Source organism: Calonectris borealis, chromosome 4 (assembly GCF_964195595.1).
Source record: "Calonectris borealis chromosome 4, bCalBor7.hap1.2, whole genome shotgun sequence".
In the NCBI taxonomy this organism is placed as follows: domain Eukaryota; kingdom Metazoa; phylum Chordata; class Aves; order Procellariiformes; family Procellariidae; genus Calonectris; species Calonectris borealis.
Window position 1 is genome coordinate 60,573,579 of NC_134315.1, and position 21,031 is coordinate 60,594,609.

Here is a 21,031-nt window from a genome sequence, read left to right on the forward strand (position 1 = left end):
GTGTCCTTTTCCTCGGCTATCAGACTAACCCCTGCGTATTCGTTTAAGCTTCTCTTTGCAAATAGACTAATACTACTTGCTGCAGCTGACTGCTGTGAAATACAGAGGTGTTTTTGTCAGTTCCTGGAAAAAACTGACATTTCAGTTTGTCTCCCCTTCATCTCAGGCTCTCTCAGTTGGTGTGAAACTGTGTAGGTCTGGTGAAATCAACAGAACGGTTGTTAGGAGGAGTTACCGTCCCTAGCTTTCTGGTACTGTCTGTGCAGCTGAGATGCCTTAGCCGTGACCACCTTCAGTGTTGACTTAAAGTAATCTGCTTTTTTTGGCACTCACATGGATTGGGACTGCTTTCACAAGCATGCCCATGAGATAGTAGTACAGTAACAGCTGTATATTTCAATGTCAATCACTGTAAGGCAATGCCACTGAAGCCACCAGTACAATTTAATAAGACAGATCTAGCAACAGAGAGCAAGTAATGAGTTCTTGTTGTCAGGATGCCTCCAGTCGTGATGATAAAATCCCCGTCAAGAAGGTGGAAATCCCTGTGGCCTGAATTTCTTGTTATGAGAATGGTGGTTCAAAGGACAAAGTAGTCCAGTTAATTTACTGTCCTGAAGTGTTTTTAAAGATGCATCTTTGATGAGTGAGATTACAAACCAGAAAACTAGGTAGGAAAGAAAGACTACCCTGACGAGAGACCCAGCATGTTTTAGTGAAGATAGCTATATATACACACATGTATTTTAAGGTCAACATTTGAAGAGCTCTTTACTCAAAACTCGAATCTGTTGCTGCTTATAGAAATGAAATTGTGTGTTTATCTAAGACATTGAGATGTAATTTCAGTTTATACCGTGTTAGCACAACTAATCCTTTCAGTGATGTTCAGCTTCTGCCAATTCAGTCAATGGACTAATTGTGTGAAGTGAAGCATACAAGCACAGCAGTGTTTTATGTACTACATCTTACCACTTCCTGACCCTGTCCCACTGCACACTACCTTCTTGCAGTCTTCTAGCCAGATCTGTTGTAGAGTTAGAAATGCCCACATTAATTTTCCTTGCTTTGACAAGCTCCTTTACATTGCAGGAGGCCAGCTTTTATAGTGCATCCATAGGAAGCATCTCCACTACAGCCTTTCACCGCACAGGAGACAGACTGAAGATGTAGGCAGCTGGCAAATGTGAAAGCAATGAAGAGGTATTCTGAGGTTGACAGTGCTTTTTATAGTATGCGCGTTTTCTGGGAAGGGCATAAGAAGGGAGATGAACAGGAGACGGCAAGCTGAGAAGTAGCTGAGCAGACCAAGGTGTTCCAAAGAGAAGATCACAGCAAAAAGGTAAGGGTGCCAACTTCATTCTGTCCTTTTTCCTGCTGCTTGAATATTTTCGTCAACATCAACAATTCTTCCTTTGAAAATGCTGACATTTTCTGGAGAATCCTATAAATACTATAATAGCCATTTGAGAAAAATACAGTAGTATTTTCATAACTCACTCTAGCCCCCTCAATTCCTACTCTAAAAGTGTTTTTTTTTCCTGCAGACTGAACTGGTTTTTATATATAACTGTCAATATGTTATCAAAGATCAGAAATATCTCTGCATAACTGCTGTATATAGAGTAATATTCAATTAAGGGAAGGGAAGTCATGTAGCAATTGATAAAAAATCCTACAGAAGACTTTGACTCAAGACTAGAAATAACTGAAAATAACTCTGAAACTCTTATTCTTAGATAAACTGTTTTTACGTAAGGGTCTGCTGGCAAGGATGTATGACTAAAAGGATTATGAATCTCTATTGTCAAAAGCAGTGTCATAATGTCATGCATGCATCCAAGGGGAGAATGTCAAGGGGTTAATTTGATTGTGTTCGAGTTTAACAATGCAGTGTCACAGTGTAATCTAGGATGTTACTCAGCCTTGGCCTAAGTCTACTGTCAGCTGAGTAAATGATGAAGTTCCTTGCCTCGACATGGATTTGGGCCAAAACTGAGGGATTTTGACAATCCCACTGGTAATGTTCTCAGTACAATTGTTTTAATGTAGCTTACAGCTAGATCAATATTCACATTCAGTCATCTAATTTGTCTTTCCTGTTTCTAAGTGTACTTGAGGAAGTCTTACTAAAAATTATAATGTTGACAGTTTTAACTTCTCTTATTTTAAAAAATACCTAAGCCAGCTTTCCCTAAGCCTTCTCTGTGGTCTTCACTCCTGGGCAGAGAGCATATGTGGAAAACACAGTAGTACTGTACATTGTTGCAAGACTTTTTATAACGTTATGAGAAACAGAAGAGGGCCTTAAAATGATAACATAGCGTGCAATGATGACAGCCTCCTAGATGGAACAAAGGTTCCTCTGATTTTGAGTAAGACTTGGTCTGAATGCTCCTGAAAAAATCCTATCCCTAGTTCTTTGGTTTTTATGGGAGCAGCTGGTAGGATATGTCAAACAATGTTAGTTGCAGCAATTGGCCTTGATAACAGTTTCTAGTTTCTTGGTTATCAATTTCTGCTCCAGGTCAGGCTTCATGTGTTCAAATGGGATGAAATTTGCCACCTGGTGTTTTGGAAAAACATGCCTGGAAGCTGAAATGTATGTGGTAGCTGTGGGACTGACTGCCTTCAAAATTTGAGCGCTTCAATAGTTGAGAATGCTTGGAGAGCCATCTTTGCTCAGATGAACTGAGCACCTTAACATCTCACCAGAAAGTAACAGATGACGACTTCCTAATATTTCTAAACCATGGCAGACTTTGAGGCCTGGACTAGTTTTTCATTGGCAATGGGCCAAGTCATGTTATTAAAATTCAATGCATGCATACAGGGTTTCCCACATAAGGGTCTTGGCACCTCTTGGGTCTTAGTACAAGCACTTCACAGCCAGAGCAGTTGAGAAACGAGGTAAATTTTTAGAACACTCTCAATGGTCTGGATTGAATGACCAAATTCTAACGTGCCTGAATGACTTGTCCTTGTCATTTGTCTTTCAGGTCCTTAGGCTCCATCAGCCACCAGCTGATCACATTGCAGCAGCATAGGTGTTGCCATGAGGATCAGGAGATGTCCTGTCTGCTTCGCAGCTTGTCTTTTGGTCCTGCTGGGTAAACATCAGAGAGAGCCCAATATAGAGGCAGAGCAAACGTTTTAAGAGAGCTGACAATCCAGTTCGTGCACATACATGCATCTGTGTAAGAGCACTCCAAGTCCAGGGGCCTCTGTGGCACTGCATGGATGTAAGAACTGTTGCATGTGTGGAGTTAGACTCTGCTTTTTGAGCGATGATGCTCCGACGAGGATTTATTCTATTTATCCCCCGACTTGTAGTCCTGCTGGTGGTGGCCTGTTGCTCGGTGTCTATTGTTTATATGTTGGCTTGCACACCCAAGGGTGACAACCAGCAGCTTGCCTTGCCCAGGGTGCACAGTCCCACTGCGAAGGAGGGATATGAAGCCATTCTGCAAGAGCGAGAAGAGCAACACCGCAACTACATCATCAGCTTGAAGAAACAAATTGCCCAGCTGAAGGCTGAGCTCCAGGGCAGGAGCGAGCAGCTTAAGAATGTGCAGGACCAGTACCCAGACCCCTTGGACATTCGGTTTGACCACAGTAACCCAGAGAAGGCCCAGGCTAACCTGCTGGCTTTCCTCCGTTCCCAAATAGACAAAGCAGAGGTGCATAGTGGCGTTAAGCTGTCCACAGAGTATGCGGCTGTGCCCTTTGAGAGCTTTACCCTGCAGAAGGTGTACCAACTGGAGACAGGCCTGACGCGCCATCCAGAAGAGAAACCTGTAAGGAAGGATAAGCGAGATGAGTTGATAGAGGTGATCGAGTTAGCTGTTGGGAGTTTGAACAATCCAGAGGGGGACGGCAATGCAAAACACCATGTATACGCAGCCTCCGACTTCGTTGAAGGTTTGTATACCGACAGCAGGTTAGAAGGTCCACATAGTGCTGGTGAGGAGTTCTGGTGTGACTGCGTTGCTGAGGGAGATGGGTGTTATCTCAGAGCACAGGTGTCTGGGACGGTGTTAGTGCTGTGACTCAGCGATGCTGTCTCAGGCACAACTGCAGAATGGCAGCTCTCCTGGGGAACAGGACTTTGTGACAACAGAGCCTGCCAGTCTCTTGTAGTGACCACCAATGTGTGCTCACAGCTCTCTAGTCATGCACTTGCCTCAGAACTGACAAAGCAAGGAGTGAATGACCAGGCCGCAATCCCAGATCTGTTACCAGTGTTAAGACTGACAACTGCAGTTCAAATCCAAACTCCAATGTTACCCTTACTTCCACCCGCACAGCTCTGCCAGAGTCAGAGTGGCAAGATGATAGGTTTTGAGGACAGCAGCTGAGGAGCTTAGTAACTGCTCTAATGTGATGAACACAAGCCCCCATGCTTATCCCCAATCACTAGTGATTTTGCTGTGGATTGTTTTCTTCATCTAATATTTATGAATAGAGCAGAGCAAAATGCATCCTCCATGTGATGAGGACAAACCATTGCTGTTGCAATGGCCAGTTTTTCAGTTCCACTCTCTGTATATGTTTCTCCAGTGATCATGGTATCGAGAGACAGTAGGTTCTTGAGGCTGTGCCGGATATACCTGCCAGTCGTGCATGTGCCTCCCACAGCAGGGATGTGAGTTTTTCAGACTGTGGAGACCTTGTTGAGGAAGGTCCTGGATCCCCTCTGGTCCAGGCAATTCCTCCACACCAGTCGAATTCCTCTTGCGCAGACATGGGATCAGGGCATGCGCAGGGAACTGGGACATGCTGCTGGCTGCCAGCATTTGAATGCATCATGGAGCTACGTGCTTCCAGTCTCCTCCTTTCTGTTTGTTGTTCGGTTTATCATTTCACAATCTGTTTCTACTCTTTATTATAGGAGCTGAACAAGCATGTATGACTGTTTGGCACCAGCTCTTTCATGGGGAGAGGGTGAGGGGAAAGGAGGAGATTTTTCCTGCCATACATGGCTTAGTATTCCATTAAAGTTACCCTTTTGCTTAGAGCCTGCCTTTATGCACAATCAAGGATCTTTGCCTGGGTACCAGTGCTGTCCTTGGGGAACAAGGCAGAATCTGGTGTGCAGAAAGGCATGGGGAAGGGATGCACACTGCAGTGCTGGCTCTGTGGGGGTTCTTCATGCACTAATGACCTTGCTGGCTTTCACATACCGTGGTGAAATAATCCAGAGGGAGGAAGCCCTACATGCGACTCGGAGCTCAAGAAAATGGAGCCCTGCGTCCAGCTCAGTCTGAGCTCAAGAAACCTTTCTTGTGTCCTCCCCTGCAGGGCAGGCCCTTGCTTCTGTAGGTGCAAGGTAACAAATTCTCATTCTTATTCAGCAGTGCAAACCAATTTGTTTGCAAATGCAGAGATCCGTGCACGAGGGCTAGAAACAAAGAGCTGACTTGGCAGAAGATTTCCCTGCAGAGTTCCTTTGGAAGTCTCTGTCATCTCTTGGCAGTCTCTTTTCCCCTATCCTCCATTCTCCAAGAACGGCAAAAACTGCCGATCAAAGCACAAACAAATCCATTGCTCTGTATAACTTGAGCAGGAGAAGGAAGGACTGAGTTTTCTGTTCCAATTCTGCATTTCAAGTATGGTTTGGACTCAGAACTTGTTTTGGAGACAGCACTTTGCAGGTGCTGCCTACTCAACAAGTTAGTAACAGGCTGGATTCCATTGCAGCTTCTGGCACCTTCGTACCAATCCAGCAACACAGCAACCATGAGTGGCGTTACCCAGCCAGCAAAGCCAGCTGTTTTCATTTTCTGGAACTGCCCAAGGTAGCTGGAGCTTTCTGGGAGATGTGGCCCAGGTCTGCACTGAAAGTAATACCACTTAACCCTATAAGCTTTTTATCTTCCAAGTGCTTTAGCAATAACAGCACACAAAAGCTGTATGAATCTCTTATGTTAAAGGTGGGGCTACTGCCCTCGTCTTGAGGCTGAGCAGGTGGAGGAATGTGCTGAAATGAAAATCAGGTAATCGGAGTCACAGACAGGATTCAAAGCCTGAACTGCTGCTTTTGATATGTGAGACTTGTGTCTTTGTTTCTCTCCTATTCAGCGAAGCCTTTGACACTGGCTTTACTCAAGTGTGATGTTGATCGTGAGTCTTACTAGCATATAGAGTGGTGCAAGTTTATCTAGTTTGCTTGGGCCTCTTGTGTGGATTTTTCTATTCTTGTGGGTCACGTCTGGTACCTGCTACCACTTTTTCAGTACTAGTTCATTGTTAACATATGCCGATAGGCAGGGTGGTGGTGTGGTGCAATAAATTTGATTAGGGTCTGTATCTCTTCCTCTTTTCCATTTTGTGCCTTTATTCTTGTCTTTGCAGAAGGAAAGTGTTTCTTCAAACACTTCTTACAATTAAGGAGAAATGTTTTGTCTCTGTGGCTGCGATCTCTTAAAATAAGTGTTGCATCCTCTGCAGTTTCTAGACAGAACGACTGGTGCGTGGGAATTAGACTGTGACCCTAGTACCTTACATCTGAGCTAAACTCCTTCTCTGCAGATTTGCTGTTACATGTAATTTGGATAGGATTCTCAGACAGTTCTCCTTCCAGGAGTAATAGCTGACATGTGGTGGAATTTTCTATTTTTTCTTACTCAAAACCAAGAGAACCATACCTTCTCCCTGAGGCCTGAAATATATCCATCTGGCTGCTGCTCTGCTTCTCTCTTCAGAGAGGCATTGGGGCTGTTCAGCTGCTATAATCCTCTCCTCTCCCCCTTATTCCTCCCACTTCTATACCAAGTTCACTGGTTTTCTGCCATGAGGAGTTAGTAAGAAATGACATGGAAAAGGTCAGAAATTTCTGTGTATTATAAGCAGGCAAAGGACTGCTCTGTTTCCAATAGAAAGCCAGTTGCTCAGTGGTCAGAATAACAGGTCTGGTCATTGATTTATGTAAATGGCAGCAGAGCTGAATAGATTTGGAAGTCATTCATTTTCTCAAAGATGGAGATAGTAATTTGGAGACTCTGACAACCCTGAGTGGTGTGTTCCATAAGTGAATGTAATCACTCTGTGGTGATACTCTTTCCCAACAGGAACAGTTCCAGAAAATCCCTGGATTGCTTCAGAAATGCCCTGCCATGGCACTGTCAAATACGCTGTATCATAAGTTTTCCTACCTGAAGTACATGACTGTCTAGTGACTGGAATTTTAAATAAGGTCTTGGAAATAAATGAAAAGGAATAGCTTTGCTTTCTCAAATTGACAGCTACTGGTGGTGGGCTACCTGATGCAGTTTTGCCCTGCAAGCTTATTGGGCGAAAGGATGATGCTCTTCCTCAAAGGATAAGATGCTGTATTTTACTGCACGTAAAGTGGGAAGACCACCGTAATATTGAGTTAAAATGGGGACAATGAATGCTGATAAATCCTAATAGCAGTGCCTACAACATCTGACAGAATATAAATAATGAGCATGGGTCCAGGGAGTATTCCTGTTGACAGTGGAAGACCTGAAACCTATGGTCTGTGGAACTGAGACGCTAAAATTGTCATCCACTCAACAGCATTTGTTAAGGTTGCATGGCTGTTTGCTAGTTATCAGTTCCATGTAGATCTCTGAAACTTGTTTGCCTGCCCTGCTGAATAGAGATCATTCCATTTCTTTAGAGAGCCCTGGGAATTGCTGCTCTGAAGACTGGGCACTTACTGTTCTTTAGTCAACCCTTCAGCCCAGGTCTTTTTTTGCTTCTTACTTGTCCTTTTCCTTCATTTTAGGGCCAGTCTCTCTGCTGACCCAAAACTCCTGTTCACTTTTTTACATGGGGTTTCCAAAGGCCTTGACTTTTCTCCCTGCCTTTGAAAGGAACAGCCCCAGGGCTCAGTGCTGGGGCCGATCTTGTTCAATATCTTTATCAATGATCTGGATGAGGGGATCCAGTGCTCCCTCAGTAGGTTTGCAGTCGACATCAAGTTGGGCGGGAGTGTTGATCTGCTCGAGGGAAGGAAGGCTCTGCAGAGGGACCTGGACAGGCTGGATCAATGGGCCAAGGCCAACTGTATGTGATTCAACAAGGCCAAGTGCCGGGTCCTGCCCTTGGATCACAACAACCCCATGCAACGCTACAGGCTTGGGGAAGAGTGGCTGGAAAGCTGCCCAGAGGAAAAGGACCTGGGGGTGCCAGTTGACAGCCGGCTGAACATGAGCCAGCAGTGTGCCCAGGTGGCCAAGAAGGCCAATGGCATCCTGGCCTGTATGACAAATAGTGTGGCCAGCAGGAGTAGGGAGGTGATCGTGCCCCTGTACTCGGCCCTGGTGAGGCCGCACCTCGAATACTTGTGTTCAGTTTTGGGCCCCTCACTACAAGGACATTGAGGTGCTGGAGCGTGTCCAGAGAAGGGCAACGAAGCTGGTGAAGGGTCTGGAGCACAAGTCTTATGAGGAGCGGCTGAGGGAACTAGGGAACTGGGGTTGTTTAGTCTGGAGAAGAGGAGGCTGAGGGGAGACCTCATTGTGCTCTACAACTACCTGGAAGGAGGTTGTAGCGAGGTGGGTGTTGGTCTCTTCTCCCAAGTAACCAGTGATAGGACGAGAGGAAATGGCCCCAAGTTGCGCCAAGGGAGGTTTAGATTGGACATTAGGAGAAATTTCTTCACTGAAAGAGTGGTCAGGCCTTGGAACAGGCTGCTCAGGGAAGTGGTTGAGTCACCATCCCTGGAGGTATTTAAAAGACGTGTAGATGAGGCCCTTAGGGACATGGTGTAGTGGGCATGGTCTGTTGGGTTGACGGTTGGACACGATGATCTTAGAGGTCTTTTCCAACCTTAATGATTCTATGGTTCTATATTCTGAAACATAGCTGCTGTAATGGAAGTAATAGATGATTGATCAACCTTCTTTTATCCATAGCGAACATCTACCCTTGCCAAGGCAATTTCAGGAGCAACCTTTTCAGTAAAAGGTTTTTTGTTTTACTTATTTGAGAGTACTTTTTTCCCCTCCTCATAGCTCATCTCTTAGAATTGAGGCCGCTTGACGCATCTTTCTGAATCACGTAAAAAGTCCTGATGGCACGAATGAAGTAGTGCCTTCGGAAATGGAAAAATCTCGTGAAAGGCAGGATGTTCTGCTGTGTGAGTCCCCAGAGTGACTCAAGACATTCAGGCTCATTTCCAAGGCTCACTGCCTGACCTTGGGCAAATCACTTTGTTCCCTGCTTCTAAAAAGAAGATACTCAAAAAAGGAAAGAAGATGCTTCAAAAAGGAAAACAAATGGTTTAAATGTGCATCAAGAATAACCATATTTAATTACATGCATTAAACTTGCATACAATTCTCTTCAAGATCAAATGTTAGGATTATAAATTCTTGGATTACCATCTTGTGCGAGGGAACCTTGCCTTCACCCAAGCTGCTTGGTTTTAGCTGTAGTAGAAGTCCTGAAGAAGAACAAAACTGCAGAGTTAGAAGAGCCTCTATGGATGTGTGTATAGCACTAGGAGGGACCCCTTGGGTCACAACATGCATTCTGCTTTAAGGTGCTGCTTGCTTATTTGGCAAAGCTTCCTTTATTCCACAAATGTAGTAGATACCTCTAGGGAAGTGGTATTTGTGGGGTCATTTTTTCTTGGCTGGGGTAGAAGAGGATGTAGAAGCAAATACTTTGAGATGTTGTGTGGTAGATATTATTAAATTGGTTAATTTAATTTAGATCTTTGTTATTATAAAAAATGTCAGTTCACTATGTCAAACATGTGAAAGAGTCCTATCTATTTCTCTCTAGAGAAAATGCAAATCAGATTTAATATAGATTTTTGTTTAGCTTAATCATAGAATCATTAAGGTTGGAAAAGACCTCTGGGATCATCGAGTCCAACCATCAAGTCAACACCACCATGCCCACTAAACCATGTCCCTAAGTGCCTCATCTGCACATCTTTTAAATACTTCCAGGGAGGGTGACTCAACCATTTCCCTGGGCAGCCTGTTCCAAGGCCTGACCACTCTTTCAGTGAAAAAATTTTTCCCTAATGTCCAATCTAAACCTCCCTTGGCGCAACTTGGGGCCATTTCCTCTGGTCCTATCACTAGTTACTTGGGAGAAGAGACCAATACCCACCTCGCTACAACCCCCTTTCAGGTAGTTGTAGAGCACGATGAGGTCTCCCCTCAACCTCCTCTTCTCCAGACTAAACAACCCCAGTTCCCTCAGCCGCTCCTCATAAGACTTGTGCTCCAGGCCCTTCACCAGCTTCGTTGCCCTTCTCTGGACACGCTGCAGCACCTCAATGTCCTTCTTGTAGTGAGGGGCCCAAAACTGAACACAAGTATTCGAGGTGCGGCCTCACCAGGGCCGAGTACAGGGGCACCTCCCTGCTCCTGCTGGCCACACTATTTGTCATACAGGCCAGGATGCCATTGGCCTTCTTGGCCACCTGGGCACACTGCTGGCTCATGTTCAGCCGGCTGTCAACTGGCACCCCCAGATCCTTTTCCTCTGGGCAGCTTTCCAGCCACTCTTCCCCAAGCCTGTAGCGTTGCCTGGGGTTGTTGTGGCCGAAGTGCAGGACCCGGCACTTGGCCTTGTTGAACCTCATACAGTTGGCCTCAGCCCATTGATCCAGCCTGTCCAGGTCCCTCTGCAGAGCCTTCCTACCCTCGAGCAGATCAACACTCCCGCCCAACTTGGTGTCATCTGCAAACCTACTGAGGGAGCACTGGATCCCCTCATCCAGATCGTTGATAAAGATATTGAACAGGACCGGCCCCACTACTGAGCCCTGGGGAACACTGCTCGTGACCGGCCGCCAACTGGATTTAACTCCGTTGACCACAACTCTCTGGACCCGGCTGTCCAGCCAGTTTTTTACCCAGTGAAGAGTGCACCTGTCTAGGCCGTGAGCCGCCAGCTTCTCTAGGAGAATGCTGTGGGAAAGCTTAATGTCAAAAGGCTACCTTAACCTTCCACAACACAAACTTCCTTGGCAAGACTTGTATTCAAAAACTGCCTAAGTAAATGAGTGCATCCAGCAACACACTTGGATCGTCAGCAGTTTTTCTGTAAGAATAAATAGGTGAGCAGAATTCAAAGGCCCAGATTTCCATTCTCTGGCCACCAGGAAGAGGAAATGCAGGGACTATTAGGTCACCATTGAGATGATCTCAAGTGCAGGCTCAAGTTCAATAATAGATGTAGTTCATGGTCTGCACCTTGGGCAGACTGTATAGAAAAAGCTAGGGAGAGTCTAGGGCACAGCTTTAAAAGATTAGCGGTAAAAGAAGGATGGAGCTGCTTTCTCACTAGATTCATCTGCTATGCTGGAGGGAGGATTGGAGCATTTGTTGAATCAGTTTATATTAAAAGTAAAACACAAAGTGAATAACAGATCAGTAAATCTGCATATAGTATTAACCAACTGAAGTGTTCATTAAGAATGAAACACTTACACAATGATAGTGAAGATAAGACAGTCCACAGAACTCTGGCCAGATAAAATCACACCTCGTTAATCTTTTGGATGTTCTGGACATACCAATGAATGTAAAAGCTACAATACAAGATGAAGAGCTTATGTCACTTTGCTGTTCAAAGAAACCTTTGACCCAGACCTTCACAAGAAATACAGACAGAGCTGACAGTCTATGGGTCAGCTGCACAGCAATGTTACACATCAGGGAATGACTAAGATTAAAAAAAAGAAAGCATTATTTTGGTCAAGCTGTTCTTCATAACCAGATGGGGAGATAAAAAAAGAAGAAACAAGTCAAGCGGAGGAGTTTTCTTCCAGACATGTTTTGCTTGTCTCCTGAGTTTCTGCGAGAAATGGAAGGCAATGCAATTATACAATAATACTGATGAAGTTTTAGGATATTTACAGTGGCTTAACAAGTAGTTAGAATTAGCATTTAATTATTCCTTCTTAAACCTAACAGATCTATCTATGAAAAAACTTTATTTCAGTATGCACTGTAGGGACTGAAGTGTCATTTAGAGTGGGTAAAATCTATAGCCTTTTTGTCAACTTTATCTCATTTAAGGTATCGGAATAGTGTTTCAGTGGGGCATGACCAATACTTTTATAGTTCGTGCCAGCCCTCAGCATGGGACCAATTTTATCTATCAAGTATGTTGAAAGTTCATTCCATACCAGCAATAAGAACAAGCTTGTATGAATTAAATATCCTTGGAGACTGTCTAATGCCGTCTCAAGGATTGTGTCATGGGTCTAGCCTCTGACAAATTCCATAATGTCATCCTTGCAGACCATTACTCGCCGAGGAGTGGGCATCATTGCCACAAGGAAAATAAAAGTCTCTTGAGAGTTGAGTAACAGGAGAGTTTTGTCCTGGTTGGTAGTGGGTGAAGTTGATGGCTGCTGGGGCCTGGTTGCATAGTTTTATTCGGGGACTTTCCAGAGAACCTCCCAGAAAGGAGGAAATGAATGTGCTCATCAGGAAGTTGCTTTTGTGGGAGCTGGCCACATATTGCAGAGAGGCAGGCTGCCTTTCGCAGTCTCTCTGCGTCACCATTACCATGCATGCCTGCAGTATGCAGTTGGAGCAGTCTGAAGAATAAGGAGAGTATGTCTGCTGGGTTATACCGAGTGTGAGCAATTGGTAACCTTCAGGGGTTTGTAACTCAGCCAAGCCTAGGAATGTGCCTGTGAGAATACCAAATAGCTCCTGCAACCCAGGGCTGTGTCCCTGCCAGAGTGACAGCCTCCTCTAAATTGTAGTGGATTGCGTACTGATTTAAAAGTAAATATCTCATGCCTCTGCTGCCTTTTCAGCTTAGGTGTAACACATGAAGATCGCATCCTTTTTTTTCCCCCAGGAGCCCAGCTTTAATCCAAAATCTCCTCTCTTTTGTTTTCATGCAGGGATCTACCGCACAGAAAAAGACAAAGGCACATTGTATGAGCTGACTTTCAAAGGAGACACGAAACATCAGTTCAAGAAGATTGTTTTATTTCGGCCATTCGGTCCTGTAATGAAAGTGAAAAATGAAAATGTCAATATGGCTGACACACTTATTAATGTCATTGTGCCATTGGCCAAGAGAGCCAGCAAATTTCGGCAATTCATGCAGAATTTCAGGTGGGTTTCCATTCCAGTGCTGCCTGTGCTTTTTCTTACTTGGAAAGCAAGATGCAATTTCAGGAGTTATCAAGGCCTCACTTGGTAAAAATCATGCTACTTTTATATAACATTTCATTGTGCCACTAAGAAGTAATTTTGGAGATTATAGAGACTGAAAGGCATTTGGCTGCTTAATGCATTGTGATTAGCAGTAAAAGCAATTATATTCCAGTCATCAGGGTTTCTGATTTGCCTGTACCTCGCTTATGTGTCTCAGTCTGTTTTGTTGGGGTACATATGAACTATGGCAACATGAGAATTTCATGCCATTAGTTGCAAAGGAACATTTCTAAGGAAAAAAGGAATTAGTGCTCCCAGACACTTTACCAGGCCCTATTAGAGAAAAGATTAAGGCAGTAAGAGGCAAGAAGGAAATGTATTTGAACTTTCAGGATAGTTACTTTTAAACTTCTTTTATTTTTCAGCACAGAGATTACGTTCGGAGGGAGAATTTAATTGAGATGGAGCTTTAAATAGCTGCCCAGAAAAGACTGTGTTAACAATACTGACTCTTAAAATGGGATTTGTTTTGCCTAATTACAGCTATCTAAAAATAGGCTCCTTGTCTAAATTAGCCGTCTGATAGATGCTTGTTTTAGGATGGGAGAAATCGCCCTCTGGTCATGCTGATCTGTCTGCTGATTATAGATGAACTCTTGCTGGCTAAACTTTGTGCAAGTGAGGCATGATGTCTAGCATTAGTTCAGATTGGTCCTACCCTTAGGCTGCTGGCTTGATCTCTGGTTGATACTTAGATTTTAGTAAATATTTCTTAACAAAATGCCAAAGATCTGAACTCTGGAATATCTGTTACAAAAAATCAAGGTTAAGAGGTAGGGTATGTATAGCTTCTTAAAATCCCCCTTCTCATAATTCTCCTGAGTGCTGGAGTTATTGTCTGCCTGATCATTCTTCCTGGGGCTGGATGGCCTGTTTTAATAGTGCCCTCCTATTAATATAACAAACACTGCTTAGAGAGTTTTTCTTAATCTACCTGAAAGATAGTCTTCTGTCCCATCTGACAGAGGCAGTGAGCCCCTTTGTCAGGACAAGGATCTCTCAGTGAATCATGCCCTCAGGAATGCCTTCCAAGGTTCACCCTACTCTGCCTTCCCCAGTGGGTGTGGATTATTGAAAGCTAACTTCTGGGACAAGTCACAAAGCTGTCTCTGTTCTCTAGGGAAATGGGCATTCAGCAGGATGGGCGAATTCACCTCACTGTAGTTTACTTTGGAAAAGAACAAATGAATGAAGTCAAATCGATACTTGAAAATACCTCCAAGTAAGTACCTGAATATCTGATGCGTGCTGTTCATACACAGCGATCGTACCATGAATTGGAGACTAGATAGCTGTCCAAACTCATAGTTGTGCCAGAAAGTTCTAAACTGCATTGGAGAAAATGGCTTTCTTTCCCTTGTATCAGATAAAAACGGTATTACCCCGACAGAACCTAATCTATGGTTTTGTGATGTTGGTTTTTGGAACCACAAAGCAGATATTACTCAATTAACCTCAGTGCAGCTTTTTTTTTTCACACTGGTAACTTCTTTAGTGCATTTGAAAGTGGCTTTAACTGTTAGGACTGAAAGTTGACTTCCAAAGGCAGGTGCAGACAATTTCAGTAAAGCATACAGGAACTAGATGTTTTTGGCCAGGTCTGGTCTATTGTGTTTGCTTGCATAGCTGTGTTTGTCAAGATCATGTGGCAGTGTAGCCTTTTGTTATCATCTTCATGTGGGAAGAAGACCCTTGTATAGATACAGTAATATGACCACAGGTATTTTATATTTGCTTACCAAAGGTATTTTTGTCCGTCTAAGCCTTGTTGGGATTTTTGTTAGGTCCGCCCAAAGAATGTCTCTGACAGGAATGCTAGCGTAGGAGTACACAGGTCAAGCTCTGAATGTAGACATAGTGGAAATCTCCTCAAGACTCAAAGAGGACATCTTTTCCCTCAAACTGCTCTCAGAACTGTGATACTACAGATTTCTATGTATGTTAATTGTTTCATATTGGGTTTCTGCCCCCACTTGTATTAAGAGCTGGAAGGACAGGGTAAGTTGCTGAATATTTTCCTTCTCCTAGGTCAGCCAACTTCAAGAACTTCACCTTCATCCAGTTGAATGAAGAATTTTCCAGGGGCAAAGGATTAGACGTTGGTGCTCGATTTTGGAAAGGAAACAATGTTGTTCTCTTTTTTTGCGACGTGGACATATACTTCACAGCTGAATTCCTGAACTCCTGTAGATTGAACACACAGCCAGGTACTGCTACTCGTGAAGTGTATTGTCTTTCAACAGATTTTTACCTATTGTGTAAGAGTATTCTTGCCTTTGAATTGGTAATGAAGCTGCTGTAAATCATTCTTGAAACTTAGAGAACTCATTAAAACATGTATAAAAATTCCATTGCTGGTTGGCTTTTGAAAGGTTTTAACACTCCTGCTCCCTGTGATTGAATTGCTTGCCTTCAGCACCTGTGCTTTCTGGAACAGGATCTTTTTGTTAATTATATCCTCACAATCACATTCTCATGCAAAGAACATAGGCTCAGGCCAAAACTTGTGTGACTTTGTCTGGATTCGGTCTGGCCTGGACAACATCTTGTAAGAGAGAGAAGGGTGGTTTATACAGCTTTGAAAAAAAAAAAAAAACCCATTGTCATTTCCAGGGAAGAAGGTGTTTTATCCTGTTCTCTTCAGCCAGTATAACCCCAGTATAATTTATGGCCACCATGATTCCATCCCATCTTTAGAACAGCAGCTGGTAAGTACATGCTTCTCTGAATGCCTGCTTTTATTTGGACAAAGCATTTTTTAAAGGTGCATGTGCTCTTGGGTAGCATTTCCTTATTCCTTGTGCACAGTGACCACCACACAGACAAAATTAAGTACAGCAGTCACCTTACTGTGAGTTCTGCAGTTAAGTTTCACAGGGAATTATCTTGGTACCATTTATTTTAACCCTTGTTTGATGTTTTATACATGGAACCTAAGAATTTAAACCGTGTCTGCTTCTTTGCCACAAGGGATTTTCTAATTAGCGAACAATTCCTCCATGGTGTGCTGTCTTGGGGTGACAGTCCCTGATCTTGCTCTCGTTTCTTCCTTGCACTGTATAGTTTCTTTGCTTGCATCTTGAAGAGCTGACATTTGTAAAAAGCATAGATATCCTTAGATGAGTCAGTGAAAACAGAATTCCAGGGGCTGTCACAGTTATTCCCCCACTTACTTGAATACCTAACAGTGGCTTTTCCCATCCCACAGTTCACGATTAAACTGCCTGCAAGCAGATAGTGTGTTTCTGAAGTGTGCCATGTTGACTGAGTCAAATGACATGCTTGGAGCTGTCCCTTCTGGATTTAATCTGGCACTGATATAACACAGCATAACTCCACTGATTTCCATCTCACCTGCTTATCTTTGGTGTGAGAAGAAAGCATTATTTTTAAAAACACTGCCACAAGGCATATGATTAAAACATGTAGTCAAACCTAGGTGAATCTCCTTGATGAGGAGGAAGCTGTTGTGAGGAAGAAGCAGAGCACACAGACAAGAGATTCACATGAACGCTAGGGGCAGAGCCATTGCTTGGTACTGCTGCAGATGCTATTCTCCATTCTTTTGTGCTCAGGCATTGCATTGTCTTGAAGCTAACGGGGTGATAGAAGTGGTGGCTTTCCCTTTAGGTACACCCTCCACTCTTGCTTCTCTCCAGAGTCAGTGGGTCACAGTCTCACTAGTGCTGGTAAGTGGCTGAATGTTTAAATTGAAGCATAAGCCAGCTATGCAGCGTCATTCAGTTTCTCTGGGTCAGGTCCCAGCCTGCCACAGCTGCCCCTCTTACTGCCAGGCACTGCACCTATCAGGGCTCACCCTGTCCCAGGCTGGACACTGTCTCCAGAGCACCCCAGCTTCTATTGTTGTTCTTGGTAGGTAAGAATTAGGGGTGTTGTGAGCCCAGCAACAGTCACAGCTGAAGAAGATCACTAGGGGTCTGAGTCCAGTCTTCTGTCATCACTACCCCCACCTCGTGCAATCCCTCTAGAAAAATGAAGAATGAGAGTTTGAAAAGTCCACCCAAAATATTTTAAAATTTTTTTTTGGCTACTGCTCCCTATGTTATCCAACAGGTAGTCAGAAAGTCTTTTACTGAAGAGTCTGGAAAATCCTTTCCACTGTTTTTTTTTCTCAGAGGAAACTTGTTCTGATAATACCACAGGATTCACGTTAGCTCTTCTCTCTCTGATGAGAGCCCGTCAGGGATCCTCAGGCTTGTAAGCACTGTGCTTAGGAAATGAAATAGACTTTAGCTCTCAAGCTAGCATAAATTCCACAAAGTACATTGTCAGGGTTGTGCAAATATTTATAGCTAATATTTGAATCGTAAAATGTGATGCTTATGTCAGAAAAGCTTCTTGATTTAAAGAAGTACTGCCAATCTCATTTTTATGTAGATTTTTATATTTTCAGCCCACATTAGTTCTCAGGCATGAGGCCAGATCTGTGCCATTAAAACAAGACAGTGTTAGCTCTCTGTCCTGGTACTTGGGCTGCTGAGAAAAAAAAGCCTTCAGAAATCTTTGAAAGAATTTGATTTGTGCAGCAGCCACTTGCACTGATGGGAAATAATAATGCTAATGCATATGAGTAGCTTGCTGTAAGTGCATCATTATGGAGATTTCTTGTTACAGTGCAGACCTGACAGGTACGATCTTGTTTCCTTTTAATTGGCTTCTGCAGTGGTTTGGCTTTTTCAAGGAAAGGAGAAAGAGTTAGCAATGCGAGCAGTAAAATAAAAAAATGCCATTGAAGTGACAAGGGTTGTGAACAAAAAGGGGAGGCATGAACGAGAAATCAGGAAAGACTATTTTGGAAGAGGATTTTTTGGTAAAGGAAACGCTGAGATTTGTAAATCCAGAAATGGAAATTCTGTCTCCTCATCTTCTGTAACTTTGTCGCAAGTGAAGCCAAAATTTTCAAAAATAGCTGCTAAGGGGTAGGTTTGTAACCAGACCTTCAAGACTGTGAAGTATTGCTGACATGCTCAGAGGTTTTAAATACCTGTCCCAGTTCCTTGAAACTCTTGGATGTCTCACCAGATTGGGTTAGGTCACTCACACACATGAATTATGACCTTAGGGATCTATACTTGGATATCTGCTTTTGCAAATGATAGCCATGGTTTCTCACTGCTCTGATTTTCTACCTGTAATACATTATTTTTCATGGTTCATCTCAGTAATGTAGACTGCACATTCATTATTACAAAGGCTTTTATGGGATATATATCTACCACCTAACATTTCTGGACTTCGATTTTAGCTGGACTTAGCAGTTCTGAAATGGAAAACTATTCTTACCACTTTCCTAATTTTTGTCAAAATTAAGGTAATCAAAAATCTGTCAGTTGTGCGATCAGATTAGAACCACTGTTTTCTTCCAGAGCTCTTGTGGTCCACAATCCAGATGCCACCATCTGCTCTACAGCAGAGTCTGACTTCCCTGGTTTACCAGTATGTTTCTTATGTTGGATTTGAATCCTGCAGAAACTAACAATTTTGGAGAATGTTTTGCCTGTGAAGAAGCAAACTCCAGAGAATGATGTGATATTGCTTCACTTGGTCTACCACAGCAGGAGTGGAGCGAAACCTGGTCATTCCAGATCAGGGGGTTTATCCATGATAGCTAATGACACGGCTGTTTTTTTGGGGACAGAAACATGCAATGAGTATCTACAAAAACTGGTTCAGGATCAGCCATGGATTTATGTGGGGAAGAATAAAAGGGCAGTTGCTCCCATTTCTGACCACATTCAGGGACTTGTCTGCTGCTCACACTGAAAGCATTTCTGTTCCCATATAAACATTCCTTTCCTTCCATGCAGATTATTAAAAAAGAAACTGGATTTTGGAGAGACTTTGGTTTTGGGATGACTTGCCAGTACAGATCTGATTTTATCAACATAGGTAAGAAAAATACACTCCAATACGTCTGCCTTTTTTACTGAAACATAGAAAATTGTGATCAGCTTCCCTTTCCTTGACCAGTGTGTCTATGCCTCTAATTTGCAGCAGTGCTCTGGTTAGATGTTCAGACTATTCCTAGATGCCATAGAAGTTACCAGAATCTAAGCGCTGCTTAGTACAAATAAAGCAATTTTGTCTGTTAGTGAAAGATTTGAAGCTAAGAAATTTGGACGCTTTGATGTTGGCAGAAAGTATGGCTGTTTTAAAGGGCTGACTGGAGCCAGAGAACAGCTGTAGTGCAATTAATAGCATTGAGTTTGCTAGTATATATTTTTAGTTTTATTTTGGATTTTGTTTGTGTCAGGTGGCTTTGATCTGGACATTAAAGGCTGGGGTGGTGAAGATGTACATCTGTATCGCAAATACCTTCACAGCAACCTCATCGTGATCCGAACGCCTGTCAGGGGTCTCTTCCATCTGTGGCATGAAAAGCAATGTCTGGACGAGCTGACCCCAGAGCAGTACAAAATGTGCATGCAGTCCAAGGCCATGAATGAGGCTTCTCACGGCCAGCTTGGGATGCTTGTTTTCAAGCAAGAGATTGAGGCACACCTGCACAGACAGAAACTGAGCAGTAAGAAGACATGAAGCCAGAAAGGGGGGCAAAAAGCCTCTGAATTGGACTATAGAGTGTTTTGGAAAAGAGTTGCTAATAAGAAAAGATGGGATGAGACTGAAAGAGGATGGAGATTCCAGCAGAATGGCAGCAAAAGAAGATGAGGGAAAGTGCTTGTCCTCCCTTCTTCTGTTTTTTTTTTCTTAATAGGGCTTTTAAGTACTCCATTAGCCTGACTGTTCAGCACTTGCTTCTGGGAGAGACTTAAACACTTGCTGAGATTCAAGGTCACGGAGACAATGAACATTACATAAATGCCAGTGTGGTATTCACAATAACAAATGGATGTGCTCTTCCGTTGAAATGTTTGTAAGATGTGTACAGTTATTTAAAGGATTGACCCTTTGGTGGGCCAATAATAATGAGTTATTTTCTACATCTAACCTGACATATCTAAAAAGGGCTATTTGTGAATAAGTACTGAGCTACTGCTCTGAGAAGGACATCTGATTGTTAAGGATGGTTAAGCTGGAGTGACCAAAAATCTTTTTCCCTTAAGGGGCTGGGGCGGGGCGACAGCAGTAGTGCGCTAACAGGGTATTCCTGGTTCATTCAGAGATAAGAGGCATGTCAGAAAGTGCTTTGTAAAATTCAGAAAGAAAAAGCCCTACTGGTCAAGTGTGATGTTTCAAAAATGCTGGAATTGTTTTGAAAAATTGTTCTCTTCTGTGGACAGTGAACCAAAAGCAATGAGCCATATCTGTATCACGTGAATCAGATGGTGTATTTCTATCTAAGTATCTCAAGATTTATTTTTAAATGAAGTTGGTTTTGCTTGGGAATTATTTTGTCATACTTCAGGTTTTCTACTTCTAGCCTTACTAGGAAATAGTACACTTGGAAAATGCTCTGCAGATCTGTGTTTCCTGTGGATGGGAACTGGGTTCAGATAAGTGAAGTGATTTTTCTACACAACCTGGGTGCTGGAAGACAGAAGCTATACCATGCTGAAGAAAAGGAAATACATATCAAGTTGCAATACTGATTTAGCAGGAGGCTTTAAACTCTGAATGTCATATACCAAAATTGATGAACATTTTCTGACTTTATACCAAAGTATTCCTTCTAAACCAAATACAGAATCTTGCCCAGGGCATAGCAAGCTTTTTGTAATTAACAAAATAAATTTTTGTGACGGATACTGGACCCTGCAAATTCTCTTATGATAATTATAGGTGCATCCTAAAAATTAGTCTCCTTAATAATTTTTTTTCGATTGCCTAAAACTGTTGAAAGCACAACTTACTGCTCTTATAAAGCATTTTCTTTT

At 43.1% G+C, this 21,031-nt stretch overlaps 1 protein-coding gene across 1 annotated transcript; it reads left to right on the plus strand.

The window, feature by feature from the left end:
- The first annotated feature begins 3,043 nt into the window (after positions 1-3,043).
- Positions 3,044-21,031, plus strand: CSGALNACT1 (chondroitin sulfate N-acetylgalactosaminyltransferase 1). The gene is made up of 7 exons (XM_075149793.1): positions 3,044-3,921; positions 12,857-13,073; positions 14,296-14,397; positions 15,204-15,382; positions 15,789-15,883; positions 19,004-19,085; positions 19,450-21,031. The coding sequence occupies exons 1-7, from the start codon at positions 3,288-3,290 to the stop codon at positions 19,731-19,733; spliced, it is 1,593 nt and encodes a 530-aa protein (XP_075005894.1). The 5' UTR covers positions 3,044-3,287; the 3' UTR covers positions 19,734-21,031.

Coding starts and splice junctions, on each gene's coding strand:
- CSGALNACT1 (XM_075149793.1), top strand. CDS start 3,288: ATGATGCTCCGACGAGGATTTATTCTATTTATCCCCCGACTTGTAGTC. Junction 13,074..14,295: donor CAATTCATGCAGAATTTCAG/GTGGGTTTCCAT, acceptor TCTGTTCTCTAG/GGAAATGGGCATTCAGCAGG. Junction 15,884..19,003: donor CATCTTTAGAACAGCAGCTG/GTAAGTACATGC, acceptor CCTTCCATGCAG/ATTATTAAAAAAGAAACTGG.